Source organism: Oncorhynchus mykiss, chromosome 13 (genome assembly GCF_057628025.1).
Source record: "Oncorhynchus mykiss isolate SJ-2025 chromosome 13, ASM5762802v1, whole genome shotgun sequence".
NCBI lineage: Eukaryota > Metazoa > Chordata > Actinopteri > Salmoniformes > Salmonidae > Oncorhynchus > Oncorhynchus mykiss.
The window spans coordinates 47077003-47093216 of record NC_143034.1 but is presented as its reverse complement, the minus strand read 5'-3'; the positions used below and the strand labels follow the sequence as shown (position 1 = coordinate 47093216).

General features: G+C 42.7%; 3 protein-coding genes across 4 annotated transcripts; 1 reads left to right on the top strand and 2 right to left on the bottom strand.

Annotated features, from left to right (window-relative positions):
- Positions 1 to 380: 380 nt before the first annotated feature.
- Positions 381 to 15023, top strand: LOC149978904 (uncharacterized). Its single transcript, XM_090196335.1, has 2 exons — positions 381 to 2812; positions 14535 to 15023. The coding sequence occupies exon 1, from the start codon at positions 381 to 383 to the stop codon at positions 1110 to 1112; it is 732 nt and encodes a 243-aa protein (XP_090052461.1). The 3' UTR covers positions 1113 to 2812; positions 14535 to 15023.
- Positions 5697 to 6811, bottom strand: LOC110486274 (DELTA-stichotoxin-Hcr4a). The gene is made up of 2 exons (XM_090196336.1): positions 6675 to 6811; positions 5697 to 6582 (listed from the first exon to the last, which is right to left on the bottom strand). The coding sequence occupies exons 1-2, from the start codon at positions 6776 to 6778 to the stop codon at positions 6135 to 6137; spliced, it is 552 nt and encodes a 183-aa protein (XP_090052462.1). The 5' UTR covers positions 6779 to 6811; the 3' UTR covers positions 5697 to 6134.
- On the bottom strand, positions 8449 to 10458 carry LOC110486272 (uncharacterized). Of its 2 annotated transcripts, none has more exons than XM_021557733.3 (3): positions 10067 to 10458; positions 9620 to 9733; positions 8449 to 9114 (listed from the first exon to the last, which is right to left on the bottom strand). In XM_021557733.3, the coding sequence occupies exons 1-3, from the start codon at positions 10234 to 10236 to the stop codon at positions 8682 to 8684; spliced, it is 717 nt and encodes a 238-aa protein (XP_021413408.3). In that variant the 5' UTR covers positions 10237 to 10458; the 3' UTR covers positions 8449 to 8681. The 2 variants fall into 2 exon arrangements, with proteins under 2 accessions (XP_021413408.3, XP_021413406.3); XM_021557731.3 differs by having other exon boundaries at positions 9620 to 9760; positions 10067 to 10340.
- Positions 15024 to 16214: the final 1191 nt, after the last annotated feature.

The window sequence follows — 16214 nt, the reverse complement described above, 5'->3', positions numbered from 1 at the left end:
TCTATGGACCGGAAAGGAAATCACACTACAAACCATCACCCTCAGGCACTTAAGGAAATCCTGAATGCCAAGGATATGTTGGAATTAGGACTAGGATTAGAACTAGGACAGAAGAATGTATAACTGACTTCTTCAGACATAACATAGGTACAGCAGATCCCCTTATTGTATGGGACACTTTTTTTTGCCTTTAGTGGCCATGCAATTCAGTACTCATCTATAAAACTAAAGCAATTTAGATCAAAAGAGTCCATATTAACAAAGGAAATTGAAGGACTAACACATTTTGCTGTGAGGAGGCAGAGTCATAAGATCATTTATTTTGGTATTGTCCACATGTAGCACATGTAGTTGATGTTGTTGTTGTTTCCTAGAAGACCATGTCATTCCGTGCCCCGATGAGTGGTCAGGTGCAGGTGGAGGTGGACGCGGCCCCAGCCCAGGACTTGAACACTGTCATCACTGAGATCAGAGAGCAGTACCAGGGCTTGAACACTGTCATCACTGAGATCAGAGAGCAGAACCAGGGCTTGAACACTGTCATCACTGAGATCAGAGAGCAGAACCAGGGCTTGAACACTGTCATCGCTGAAATCAGAGAGCAGTACCAGGGCTTGAACACTGTCATCACTGAGATCAGAGAGCAGAACCAGGGCTTAAACACTGTCATCACTGAGATCAGAGAGCAGAACCAGGGCTTGAACACTGTCATCACTGAGATCAGAGAGCAGTACCAGGGCTTGAACACTGTCATCACTGAGATCAGAGAGCACTACCAGGGCTTGAACACTGTCATCACTGAGATCAGAGAGCACTACCAGGGCTTGAACACTGTCATCACTGAGATCAGAGAGCAGTACCAGGGCTTGAACACTGTCATCACTGAGATCAGAGAGCACTACCAGGGCTTGAACACTGTCATCACTGAGATCAGAGAGCAGTACCAGGGCTTGAACACTGTCATCACTGAGATCAGAGAGCAGAACCAGGGCATGGCGTCAAAGAGCCGTAGAGAGACCGAGGCCTGGTTCAAGAACAAGGCAAGGGGACAAACACACAGACATAGAATACGTCCCAAATTGCACCCTATTCCTTTTAACCAGGGCCCATAGAGCTCTGGTAAAAAGTAGTGCACTATGTAGGGAATAGGTTGCATTTGTGACGTAGCCATAGTGTATGACTACAGGGACCTGAATGCACAACATTTCAAGATCATTATTTATATTCAAGAAATAACAGAATTGATGCTCAATAATAAATACTTATGTGGCTTTTTTATTATGATGTTTTCATGTCACATATTTGATAGATGTCTTATGAAACGTTTGTTCATGAGTTAATGATTTTGACCTGTGTGTGTTTGGTCCCCTCAGGCTGAAGAGGTACAGCAGGAGGTGAGCTCCAGTACTGAGGTCCTGTAGACCACCAGTGTAGAGCTAAAGAGCGGCCAGTTCACCGCCAGAGACCTGGAGCTGCAGTGTCCCCACTCCGTGGTAAAGTGGCATTCCCAACACAACCGATGGAGAGGTCCATGGTAAAGGTGGCATTCCCAACACAACCGATGGAGAGGTCCATGGTAAGGTGGCATTCCCAACACAACCGATGGAGAGGTCCATGGTAAAGGTGGCATTCCCAACACAACCGATGGAGAGGTCCATGGTAAGGTGGCATTCCCAACACAACCGATGGAGAGGTCCATGGTAAGGTGGCATTCCCAACACAACCGATGGAGAGGTCCGTGGTAAGGTGGCATTCCCAACACAACCGATGGAGAGGTCCATGGTAAGGTGGCATTCCCAACACAACCGATGGAGAGGTCCATGGTAAAGGTGGCATTCCCAACACAACTGATGGAGAGGTCCATGGTAAGGTGGCATTCCCAACACAACCGATGGAGAGGTCCATGGTAAGGTGGCATTCCCAACACAACCGATGGAGAGGTCCATGGTAAGGTGGCATTCCCAACACAACCGATGGAGAGGTCCATGGTAAGGTGGCATTCCCAACACAACCGATGGAGAGGTCCATGGTAAAGGTGGCATTCCCAACACAACCGATGGAGAGGTCCATGGTAAGGTGGCATTCCCAACACAACCGATGGAGAGGTCCATGGTAAGGTGGCATTCCCAACACAACCGATGGAGAGGTCCATGGTAAGGTGGCATTCCCAACACAACCGATGGAGAGGTCCATGGTAAAGGTGGCATTCCCAACACAACCGATGGAGAGGTCCATGGTAAAGTGGCACGCCCAGCACGGCGGACTTAGAACTTCTTGGATGGAAGCACGTTGGTTTCTCATTTACCTGTCACATTATAAGACTCTCAGTTTGGACCCTATGATTTACTATTACAACATGCATCATGTTGCTCAGAACAAATAGGCCTAAAGAGTTTCAAAACAAGCCACAAGTGATTTTTACAGTGCCAAGGATCACTTCAGCTAAAGACATCACAACTCTTGCCCCTTGCTTTTCTGCTGTAGGGATTGAACATACATCTATTTGGAAAATAAATGCAAAATGACCTCCAGAAAAAACAAGTCAGACCTAACCAAGAAGGAATGAGGAATCAGAGTTCAGCTCAGTTCTCACTGTGTGTCTGTGGCCCTGCCCTTGTAGAAGGCTCTATGGAGGGGAACCTTGCGGAGATGGAAGCTTGCTACAGAGTTATGATGATGAGCCTACAGACGTCAGTGACAGGTCTGGAGAGCCGGCTGACCCAGATCATGGCAGACACAGAGCGCAGCTCCCAGGAGTACCAGGCCCGGCTGGACATCAAGACCGCAGGCTGCTGAAGGGAGGAGACATTGGGTGAGCTGACCTCTCAACTCTAACCCCTTGACTCTCAGTATGACATCAGTCCTCCTCCTCTCTGATGAAGGCTGTCTTGAGGATATTGTGTCCTTTGAAATCTGTTATCATGAGATTTTGTTTCATTGTGCTGACATTTGGGATTTTTCAAAACTTTCTCCTCCTCTTTTCTCCTCGTTTTTGTTCAATGGCAGCTAACTGTCAAGTTAGATGTACCTCTATATATTGTGCCCAGTATTAGTTAGATAAATGCTCCCTTATGTTCTGTTGTAGTGCAGTGTGAGTCATTACCTGGGACAGCCTCTAGGTGGCAGTCTTTGAAAGCAGATAAAGATGGCTCTCAGCACTTTAATAATAAATAAATAAATTGGTAACGTTAGTTCAGACCATGGAATGTTTTAGCAGATGAAGGTGCATTATTATCTTGCCAGTATTGTGTTTAACACCAGAGACAGGAGAATGTTCAGCTCTAATCAACTGATTCTCCTCAAATCAACGTGTAAAAGTACAGGAAATCAAGCAGGGACTTTAGCTGACTACCAAATGACTCCTGTGATACTGGCTTATGTGTATGTTGTTGTGCTTTGGCTGTTTTTGAGAAAATATACTAAATGCTAAGCTTACTATTGTATGAGTCTATACACACACACACACACACGAACAGACTCACGAATGTAGTCACGCACGCACGCACGCCCGCCCGCCCACACCCACACAAAACACAATTACATACAACACAATACATGAAAGCATGCATAAGTATATGCAGGTGTATGAGTGAATACATGTGGGAGATTGAAAGAGGGAGAATGTGAAAGGAGTGAGTTTATCCTCTTTCAAAGATGTAACAGACAAAAAGCCCTGCTTTGCGCTGCCGAGTGGCCCCATCTGTTATAGGCGGCAGTGCCTGTCGCTGTTTCAATGCACCACTCAACAACGCTTCTGAGATTGAGCATAAATAGAGCTAGTTTATGCTTCTATATTATGTAAATGCTACAGCGGGAGGAGAAACCTTTGATCTGGGCCTCTTTGTGGTGTAAACAGTTAACGTCGCTAAAGCAGAATGAATCTACCGCGGGGGGGGGGGCGGAGTTAGAAATGCAGAGTTGGAGTTGTAAATGGATTTGCTGTTAGAAACGCAATAACATCTGGCTGGGATGTGATTTAAGAGCTTCTGTAACGTTCTCTCCTAGCAGTACCCTCATTTTCACAAGGTTAATGATTGCATCCCTCCAATCGTAGCAGTACTATTAGCATAATAAGTGTGTACTCTATGTGTGTAAGTCACTCCCATTGTGGGGCTGGTGCAGTATTGTTGATGGTCTGATAGCTTTTCAAGAAATACCCATGCCTCTGCCTATGGGGCTAGGGAATTAGAATTAGACTGTAAGTAGAAGTGATAATGGTTTCTTCTCTGTGTTGGTATTTAGTGAATGATAGCTGTTAGGGGGAATAGACTTCCTTTTCACTGGCTGTCATCTCCTCCGTCAGGCCCTCGAAGCAGTCGGCAGGCCTACTGTTCCTCTGAAGAGCCTTTCAAATGCTCCATTTGCTTTCAATAGAGGTTTAATATTGACATGGTTGTGCTTCTCAAGGGTTACTATAATGCAAACCGTGCATTACGCCTTGAATGTGATGGAATAGGGTGTGCCAGGCATGGCCATTGACTCACTGCAACTCTGTGAGTCACTCATCTTGCTACAGATACACTATAATTTAGCTGATCACAGGTACCCTCCCTGTCTAAGCCGGGGGGGGGGGGGGGGGGGGGGGGGGGCTACCCCATATAGAATTGTTTTAAGAAGGTCACACCAAGGATAGTTGCCTGTTTGGACAAAAACATGTTTTTAAATATATACAAAATGATTTGATGGAATATGTAATATTGCCTTACATACTGCACATAACCAGTGGTGTAAAGTAAAAAATGCTTAGAAGTACTACTTCAGTCGTTTTTTGGGGTATCTGTACTTTACTATTTATATTTTTGGCAACTTTTCCTTCTACTTCACTACATTCCTAAAGTAAATAATATACTTTTTACTCCATACATTTTACCTGACACCAAAAAGTACTCGTTACATTTAGATAGGGAAAAAATGCTGTGGCTTAACCAACAATGCTCGTAACAATTTTATTCATATTTACAGATGGCATACAAGTTCGTTATTAAGGCACATGAAAGTTCACATGTTCCAGAAGGCATTTCTGCTGAAAAACGCATTTTAATTTTAAAAAATGTTTTAAGTTCAAACGGCTCTCCTGTGAAGTCGTGACTTGTGACTCGCCTAGTTTCCTGAATCTCCTGAATCGGGTCACAGATGGTCCAATTCACACCTTTATCAAGAGAACATCCCAGGTCATCCCTACTGCCTCTGATCTGGCGGACTCACTAAACACAAATGCTTTGTTTGTAAAGGATGTCTGAGTGTTGGAGTGTGCCCCTGGCTATCCGTCAATAAATAAACAAGAAGATTGCCCCGTCTGGTTTGCTTAAAATAAGGAATTTGAAATGATTTATACTTTTACTTTCGGTACTTAAGTACATTTTAACAATTCCATTTACTTTTGATACTTAAGTATATTTAAAACCAAATACTTTTAGACTTTTACTCAAGTAGTATTTTACTGGGTGACTTTCACTTTTACTTGAGTCATTTCCTAATAAGGTATCTTTACTTTTACTCAAGTATGACAATTGAGTACTTTTTCCACCACTGCACATAACCTGCATGGTATAATGCATACCATAATGTTATTCAGAAGTTGAAGACTTCAAATCAGTATTAGATATCCATTAAAGGCCAGTATCATTTTCCTTCAGGGCCAGTGTTGCATAATATTTCCAGGCTCAATCAATAGAGAGAAACTCATCAAACACAAATAGCTTTAGCAAAACAACAACATTTATTCCATAGACTTGCATTGCCATAAGTAGATACAGACAAAGACAGCTCCTGGCCATGTGTTGTTAAGTAAGCTATGCACCCTCGTCCTCTGGTGAGTCATTGTTTGATTTACATTTCTAGAGAAGATGCCAGTTGAAAGAGGATGCTACTGAGAGATGAACAGAACAGTGATCTCTACAGAAAAGAGCAGATATCGCTTCTGCCTGGATTCATAAGCAAACTAAACTGTGATCTTAAGCAGATGTACTGAAAGGTGATGCCTTGAAATTGAGACATGTCAGCAACAAAACATACAAACAGTAGCAGTACGGCAAGATAGTAATATCTAATGGTGGAGGGATTGGTTACAGAGGTTCAACACAGCAGAGGTATACTGTAGTGCTGGTGGAGAGGGTGGAGGCTGGAGGTTCCCCTTAGTGGGCCTGCTGGCTGGGAGTGAACAGCTTGTCCCATACCTCCACCTTCATGATGGCCCTGCCCATGGGGGACATGGTGGCCTTGATGTCCAGGTAGTTCCCTTCATAGCTGATCCCTGAGCCATTGGCTTCTTCTCTTATGAAACCTTTCTGGTCCTTTTCGTTGTACATCTCTTTATACAGTGACGCATCACAGGCTCGGCCCTTGTTGAAGATGCCCACGGCGAACCAGTTCTTGTAGATGTTGTAGTCCCAGGGCACACCGAACATGAGGGCCACCGTCTCGATGTAGTCGTTCCGGGACCTCTCAAAGAGGTCATAGGTCAGAACGCCATAGCTGCCCGTTGCCTTGGCGCTTGATTTGCTGAATGTGCAGACTTCGATCTTTAGGGGCCGCACTGTGGGCTGGGGAGGGTTGTAGGTTTCCCCACTCTCCAGGAATACCCTAGTGAGGACACACGCACAACGTTACGCTTTCAACATTTCCTTGAATGTACAGCGTGACAATAACAATAGTTTGGTAAAGTGTGTACTCACTTTGGGTTTATGAGACAGTAGTTGTTTGTGAGATTGGTGATCTCAATGGTGACATTCCTCTTGCTGCTCAGGTTAGCGACCACGGCCTCTGCTGACTCTGCCATTTTGGAGTGGTTCTGATGTGTGCCTCTTTATTTCTATAATACAGAGGCTAGCAGGGTTAAGCCTTTCAGTTAGACTGCTGTGCAGAAATACATTTGTGGTTGACCCCCTGGAATGCCAAGGGGATCTGTATTCATATCTGATCCAATTCCGTCCAAAAACGTACTGTAGAATACAGTTACTGTAAGTGTCCCTCTGAAACCCTTCACTCTTTGTTACGACATGCCTTGCTCAGTGTCAAGAGGTTTTTTTTCTCAGAATCAAATACAGTAGAGAACAGTCTTCACTTTTCAACAGCAATTTCTTCTTCTCTGTTGGCCGTTTGACTGATGACACAGGCAGTAAACAGCCAGTTTAGAATGGGAGATGTCAGAAAAGCCTGAGAGCTGTGTGTAGTAAGGAAGATTTCAAGGCAGTTCTCAACAATAACAGAGCGGCTGCTCACTCTGCCCGGCTCATTAGGAAGCCTGGCGTTTTAATTACATTACTAAGTAACCGTGAAAATCATCTCCACTTTCATTTGCAGGGAAAAGGTTGCAAATCAAACGGATGTCCGACATGTAAATTGCACGAACAGATTCACATATGCCCAATAATGAATCTATAAATTGTCATCATACCAATGGTTACCGGTGGGAGAACCAAATGGAAATAAGATTTGTGTTAAAAATTGATTATGGATAGTGTTCAAATGTAGGTGGAATACTGTCACCCTTTCAATTACTATATAACCTCTAGTTCTACTTATTCCAGTAATACTCACAGTGGCCATGAAAAGGAGTAATGTCTTACCTGTAAAAGTAATAGGAGTAATGTCTTACCTGTAAAAGTAATAGGAGTAATGTCTTACCTGTAAAAGTAATAGGAGTAATGTCTTACCTGTAAAAGTAATAGGAGTAATGTCTTACCTGTAAAAGTAATAGGAGTAACATCTTACCTGTAAAAGTAATAGGAGTAATATCTTACCTGTAAAAGTAATATGAGTAATATCTTACCTGTAAAAGTAATAGGAGTAATATCTTACCTGTAAAAGTAATAGGAGTAATATCTTACCTGTAAAAGTAATAGGAGTAATGTCTTACCTGTTAAAGTAATAGGAGTAATATCTTACCTGTAAAAGTAATAGGAGTAATGTCTTACCTGTAAAAGTAATAGGAGTAATATCTTACCTGTAAAAGTAATAGGAGTAATATCTTACCTGTAAAAGACTTCTCTCAGCGTGTTCTCTCAGCTCCAGAATTTAGTTTAGTAAAAACGCACCTGAAAGGAGGGACCTTTTTTTTCAACCCTCCCCCTCTGTTGCAATGGTATTGTGCAACAGAGGCACTGAATAAGCTGAACAAGTAAATTCATGCACCCCTGAAGCTACGGTCATCTCTAATATGGTGCAGTTCTACAGGACGTTGGACAAGGCAGGAGACCAAGAACCATATAAATCCTGACAGGATAATGATCCATTCTGAGCCAATAGTCACTGAATCACATGGGATTATTGTATTATGGCGAGTATAAAGTCTCTTTATGATTCATTAAAAACGGACAGTTCTAGGAAACGGAATTCAATGTACAATCATTTATTCTTAATGGTAAATATTAATGATACGTGAAACTGTTCGGTAGATCAGGTGTGTAAGTGCATGTTAAAGGTTATCACTAAAACATCTTACACCAATTCATTGTTCAATGTTTTATTAAAACAAACATGTACAGGAGCAGGAAAAGAAGAATCAAGTATTGTGAACAATTAGACAGTAATATCTTCCAGTTAAATAAATATTTATTAATTGGATAACATTAACCACCTAAGTTGGGTGATTCTTATATTTAGTACGTGAATATGTATAAATATAAACTTTTTCCCTGCTGTGAGTTGGTAAAATGGCTCAGCTACCAGCTTGTCTACCCTCATTTGTGCCCCAATTTATCATAGAGCTCCACCTTAATGATTGACTTCCCAACATTGGACATGGTGGCCCTCAGGTCTACGTGTTGGGCCTTGTACTCCACCCCTGACCCACTGGCCTCTGATCGGACAAACTTGCTGAAGTCCTTCTCCTTGTACATGTGGTTGTACAGTTGCTTGTCGCAGGCGCGTGCCACCTCGAAGACGCCCACCCCCAGCCAGTTCTTGTAGAAGTTGTAGTCGTAGGGCACGGAGAACATGATGGCCATGCGTTCTGAGCACACGCGGCTCTGCATGTGGAAAAGGTCGTAGGTCAGGACCCCCACGGCGCCCGTGGCTGTGTCGTCATCCTTGGTGAAGGAGCACACCTCTGTCTTGGTGGTGCGGACGGTGGGCTGGGGTGGGTGGTAGCAGAAACCACTGGACATATACACCCTGGGGGGGTTAGTAATAGGAATGGGGGGTCATTAAAGTTCAAAACAATTATCTGAACATTCATGTTGCTGATAAAATGCAAAACCTTACAACTGGACTTAAAGTTGTGTGACTGTACACTTTTTCACTGTCCCTCTACTTTTAGTCATTTCACTGTTCCTTTCTTTCTGTCCAGCCACTCTGTGCTGATGGATGGAGTGCGAGTGCTGCTATGGATTCGTAAGCAACACAGAGTGAGCCAGCACGCGGTGTGCAATGAGCCACATTGTGTCACTTCATGATGGATCGGTGGATGTACTCAAAGCCACGTTACACATGAAAACCACCCATCCAAGAGAAGCCTGTCATAAAATATATTTACTCTGAGAAATTCCACCGAAAAGAAACAGACAAATAACAATCTGGGGATGGACAGCTGGTTTGTTAGTTGGCTAATTCATTTATTTTCCATAGTGGTGTACTGTATGTAATGTAAGGAGTATTAGAGTATTGAATGCCAACATACTTGGGGTTGATGAGACAGTAACCGGTGGTGACATTGGTGAGCTCTATAGTACAGTTCCTGTTGGTGGTTAGGGTGGCTGAAACGGCCTCTGCGTTCTCTGGCATCTTGGCTGGTCTGAGCGAGTTAGAGGGGGGAAAAAAGCTGTATAGTGGTATTTAGATGTGTGGAAACAGAGTACGTCTGGAGTGTAAAGATAATGACAGCTGAAGACATAATAATTCTCTCATGAGAGTAGCTTTGCCAACACAATCAAAATAACATTCATAAAAAATCTCTTTAATCTTCCCTTTCAAACTCGAACCTCAGAACGGTTTGCAGGCAGATGCATGTTTCTAAAAATCTAGGCAAGGTAGCAAACAAACCGTTCTGATCCCAATGCACCGCTTGCTAAATATTGTAGCAGGCAGAAGATGTGAATTATGATGAAGACAATGTAAAGATATTCACCTTCTAAGTTCAGAAAACTCCAGTTGTGTCAGGCAGAGTAGAGGAGATTCGTGTTTCCCCAGACTGGTGGAGGAGAGGAGGAATTGGCTGAAGTCACACCTACTCCGATTACACTTTTGCGTGTTCGTGCACAAACACAGGTGTGGCACGGCACACAGAAAATGAGGCATAATTTTGAACGAGAGCAGACAAGAAAATAAGGAAGAACAGGAAATACTGCATTCCAATGTATAGTTTGGACTTTTCCTGTATTTTCCGGTGTTCTACTGGCTACTGCTAGTTCTTTTACATCCAATACTAAGGGAGAAGGTATTTTAGATTTTTAAAAAAGTGTAAGGGATTTGTGCCAATGAGACTGTTGTAACAAATGCTATCCATACAGCCAGCAATACAACACTCATAGCACATTCCGCAGTACTGTGTTTTGTGCTCTGACATGATGAGGGAGAACAAATTGAAAACATTGCAGGTCTGGGTAAGATGTGGGTTCTGCATCTGTACATGTGCATGCACTGACCTGCAACAGATTCCTCACAGCCTGGTACCACCCTATCACAGCAATGCATTGTGACACAGCCTTTGACACACCCCAGCTTCACAAACCTCTCCCTCACTCACACTTGTCAATGGAAAAAGTAACACACCCTTCTTTTCATGTAAAAACCGAGTGGGGCAATAATTACTCAGCATCAACTGAGAAACCCCAGTGGATACTGGATGTCCAAACCGTCTGCTGGTTATTGGTGGCTGGGAATGACAACTGAAGGAACAAGAGCTACAAATGTGTGCATTGGAAACCCATGTAATTATCTAAGGTTGCCTGCATCCCAAATGGCAACCTGTTCCCTATATAGTGAACTACTTGTGACCAGATCCCTATGGGCCCTGGTCAAAAGTAGGGCACTATAAATGGAATAAGGCGCCATTTGGGACACACTAAATGCTGTGAGATGTGCTGGTGTAATTGGACCGTTGCTTACTGCTGTAATAGTGCTGCCAGATTTCAGACTTCACCAGATGGCGCCAAACATGCACTTACAGTTTGAATGGGCAGCCTTATGGACACATGGAACTTTCTTCACCAAGGTCGTAATGCTTTCAGAAATGCACCGCTGCTTCTGTGTGGTAATTGGACGATAAACCACATCCCCTTTGACCTTTCAATATCAGATATGAACATTTATTCCTGCACAGATTTTCTATACAGTGTTTATACAGTATACAGTGACAATTTCCTCTGAATTTCATGTTTTGGTCAATAACACTAACTGTGAATCACAGGAGGTTGGTGGCACCTTAATTGGGGAGGATGGGCTCGTGGTAAACGGCTGAAAAGGAATTGGTGGAATGGTATCGAATACATCAAACACATGGTTTCCATGTGATTAATGCCATTCCATTTGAGCCATTCCAGGCATTATTACTATCCGTCCTCCCCTCAGCAGCCTCCACTGCTGTGAACACAGGACACACAGCAACCTTCAGCCATGAGGACTAGAATAAGGCATTCTTTCTGTATGAATGAGTCTGAATGTTAAATGCATCTTGGTATTTGTGTTTGTGTAGGTGGGATATGTTAATCAAAAATCTCAACCTAATCATATTAGTCATACTATTTACACTCAAAATCCTCTTTAAATTTACACACCCAAAACTAAAAACCACAACCGGATAAGAGCTGAACACACAATAAACATTCGACAAGATGCAGTGAAAATCCAGTAGTCGGTCACAGTAATTGTTGTAGTTTGTCTTGATTGTCTTTTATCTTTGTCGCTGGGGTTGATCTGTGACTGAAGAACTGCATATTACACTGTTATTACTCGTGCATAGAAGCTCAACGTTTCTGAAATATCATTGTTCTGTATATAGAGCCATTACCTCATTGACCTAACACACCTACTGTATATCAATCTTTGATGAAAGACAATCACGTGCTCTGCTTGCTTGATGGCAAATTGCTATGGAATGTTCTACACATCGCACATTACACATGTTGGGAATAAGAGAGAGAGAGAAAGGCAGAGAGAGAGAAGGAGAGAGAGAGAGAGAGATCAATTCACATTTTATTTGTCACATGCGCTGAATACAACAGGTGTAGACTTTACTGAGAAATGCTTACAGTATGAGCCTTTCCAACAATGCAGAGTGGAGCTATATGCAGAGTGGAGCTAATGGAGCCATATGCAGGGAGTACCAGTATCAGATCAATGTGCAGGGAGGTATGAGGTATTTGTGCAGGGAGGTATGAGGTATTTGAGGTAGATATACAGTGCCTTGCGAAAGTATTCGGCCCCCTTGAACTTTGCGACCTTTTGCCACATTCCAGGCTTCAAACATAAAGATATAAAACTGTATTTTTTGGTGAAGAATCAACAACAAGTGGGACACAATCATGATGTGGAACGACATTTATTGGATATTTCAAACTTTTAAAACAAATCAAAAACTGAAAAATTGCGCGTGCAAAATTATTCAGCCCCCTTAAGTTAATACTTTGTAGCGCCACCTTTTGCTGCGATTACAGCTGTAAGTCGCTTGGGGTATGTCTCTATCAGTTTTGCACATCAAGAGACTGAAATTTTTTCCCATTCCTCCTTGCAAAACAGCTCGAGCTCAGTGAGGTTGGATGGAGAGCATTTGTGAACAGCAGTTTTCAGTTCTTTCCACAGATTCTCGATTGGATTCAGGTCTGGACTTTGACTTGGCCATTCTAACACCTGGATATGTTTATTTTTGATTGTAGATTTTGCTTTATGTTTTGGATCATTGTCTTGTTGGAAGACAAATCTCCGTCCCAGTCTCAGGTCTTTTGCAGACTCCATCAGGTTTTCTTCCAGAATGGTCCTGTATTTGGCTCCATCCATCTTCCCATCAATTTTAACCATCTTCCCTGTCCCTCCTGAAGAAAAGCAGGCCCAAACCATGATGCTGCCACCACCATGTTTGACAGTGGGGATGGTGTGTTCAGCTGTGTTGCTTTTACGCCAAACATAACGTTTTGCATTGTTGCCAAAAAGTTAAATTTTGGTTTCATCTGACCAGAGCACCTTCTTCAACATGTTTGGTGTGTCTCCCAGGTGGCTTGTGGCAAACTTTAAACGACACTTTTTATGGATATCTTTAAGAAATGGCTTTCTTCATGCCACTCTTCCATAAAGGCCAGATTTGTGCAATATACGACTGATTGTTGTCCTATGGACAGAGTCTCCCACCTCAGCTGTAGATCTCTGCAGTTCATCCAGAGTGATCATGGGCCTCTTGGCTGCATCTCTGATCAGTCTTCTCCTTGTATGAGCTGAAAGTTTAGAGGGACGGCCAGGTCTTGGTAGATTTGCAGTGGTCTGATACTCCTTCCATTTCAATATTATCGCTTGCACAGTGCTCCTTGGGATGTTTAAAGCTTGGGAAATCTTTTTGTATCTAAATCCGGCTTTAAACTTCTTCACAACAGTATCTCGGACCTGCCTGGTGTGTTCCTTGTTCTTCATGATGCTCTCTGCGCTTTTAACGGACCTCTGAGACTATCACAGTGCAGGTGCATTTATACAGAGACTTGATTACACACAGGTGGATTGTATTTATCATCATTAGTCATTTAGGTCAACATTGGATCATTCAGAGATCCTCACTGAACTTCTGGAGAGAGTTTGCTGCACTGAAAGTAAAGGGGCTGAATAATTTTGCACGCCCAATTTTTCAGTTTTTGATTTGTTAAAAAAGTTTGAAATATCCAATAAATGTCGTTCCACTTCATGATTGTGTCCCACTTGTTGTTGATTCTTCACAAAAAAATACAGTTTTATATCTTTATGTTTGAAGCCTGAAATGTGGCAAAAGGTCGCAAAGTTCAAGGGTGCCGAATACTTTCGCAAGGCACTGTATACTAGAAGGCAGGGTAAAGTAACTAGGCATCAGGATAGATAATAAGAAGAGTGAAATAAAGAACAAAGAGAGAGAAAGAAGCAGACAGAGAGAGAGAGGGAGACAGAGAGGGTGACTGAGGCACTCAGACTCCTGACTCACTGTCTGCTGGCTTCCAGACGTCGTTTGCTGTCTATGCCAAACTTGTATCTTGCCCCATCTCTGATGCACCACATCCAAGACTGATTCTAGTAGTCACATCCATCTATAGTATATCTGGAATGTCAGACTAGCTTGTCAGGCATTTCCCTTTTTCTATAATCTGTCCATTGGTCTGAGTCCAAATGTGAAAATTTTGGTTCCAACCACCGTATTTTTGCGAGACGCGGAGTAGGTGAACGGAGGATCTCCACGTGTGTGGTTCCCACCGTGGAGCATGGAGGAGGATGTGTGATGGTGTGGGTGTGCTTTGCTGGTGACCCTGTCAGTGATTTATATAGAATTCATGGCACACTTAACCAGCATGGCTACAACAGCATTCTGCAGCGAATACGCCATCCAATCTTGTTTGTGCTTAGTGGGGCTATCATTTGTTTTTCAACAGGGCAATGATTCAACACACCTCCCGGCTGTGTAAGGGCTATCTGACCAAGAAGGAGAGTGATGGAGTGCTGCATCAGATGATCTGGCCTCCACAATCACCCAACCTCAACCCAATTGAAAGGGTTTGGGATGAGTTGGACAGCAGAACGAAGGAAAGCAGCCAACATGTGCTTAGCATATGTGGAAACTCCTTCAAGACTGTTGGAAACGCATTACAGGTGAAGCCGGTTGAGAGAATGCCAAGAGTGTGCAAAGCTGTCATCAAGGCAAAGGGTGGCTACTTCGAAGTATCACAAATATAACATATATTTAGATTTGTTTAACAATTTTTTGGTTACTACAGGATTCCATATGTGTTATTTTATAGTTTTGAAGTCTACAATGTAGAAAATAGTAAAAATAAAGAAAAACCCTTGAGTGAGTAGGTGTGTCCAAACTCTTGACTGGTACTGTATATATGCATACACACATTAAAATACAAAAACACAAATACGTCTCCAGTCAATACTTTAAACTGCCCGGAAGGCACCAGAACATCAAGATCAAATGTATTTGTAATTTTGTTCAAGCAATACGGTGCATTAAAACTAAAATACCATAGGAACCTCAAGAGTTAACCAATCCTGTGAATGGGTTAGGCAACTCAAGTGTCTACACTTCAACAGCAAAGTTAGATAAGGCTGAAGTTTATGATGTAGGGCCCACAAAAAGGGAGTCATGTAGAGATCTTCGGGTCTTTTAGTGAAGTCCAGCCAACCTTTTGATACAGGATGCAGTGATGAGTATCAAAACTGTCACCTGTAACAAAACGAAGGGCACTTTGGTGGTGAGAATCCAAAGGTTTAAGACTATTAGCAGCTGCACTTTGATAAATAACATCACCATAATCAAGAACAGATAAAAAGGTTGACTGAATAATCTGCTTGCCTTAGAGAAAGGCACCGTCTGTTTCTGTAGAAAAAGCCAACTTTAAGTCTTAGCTTCTTAGCTCGGCTATATGTTTTTTAAACGTCAAATCCATATTGTCATGACGTGGCCCTCTGTGGGTATAGCGAGTACCCTCCCCCCTCTCTCTCACCAACTCTCTCTTCCCCCTACACCCAGGTTCTGTTATCTCAGGTCGTAAATTCAATGAGGAGACTCTCCTCAGGGCCAGGCAGTACATACAGTGCCTTGCGAAAGTATTCGGCCCCCTTGAAATTTGCGACCTTTTGCCACATTTCAGGCTTCAAACATAAAGATATAAAACTGTATTTTTTTGTGAAGAATCAACAACAAGTGGGACACAATCATGAAGTGGAACGACATTTAGTGGATATTTCAAACTTTTTTAACAAATCAAAAACTGAAAAATTGGGCGTGCAAAATTATTCAGCCCCCTTAAGTTAATACTTTGTAGCGCCACCTTTTGCTGCGATTACAGCTGTAAGTCGCTTGGGGTATGTCTCTATCAGTTTTGCACATCGAGAGACTGACATTTTTTCCCATTCCTCCTTGCAAAACGGCTCGAGCTCAGTGAGGTTGGATGGAGAGCATTTGTGAACAGCAGTTTTCAGTTCTTTCCACAGATTCTCAATTGGATTCAGGTCTGGACTTTGACTTGGCCATTCTAACACCTGGATATGTTTATTTTTGAACCATTCCATTGTAGATTTTGCTTTATGTTTTGGATCATTGTCTT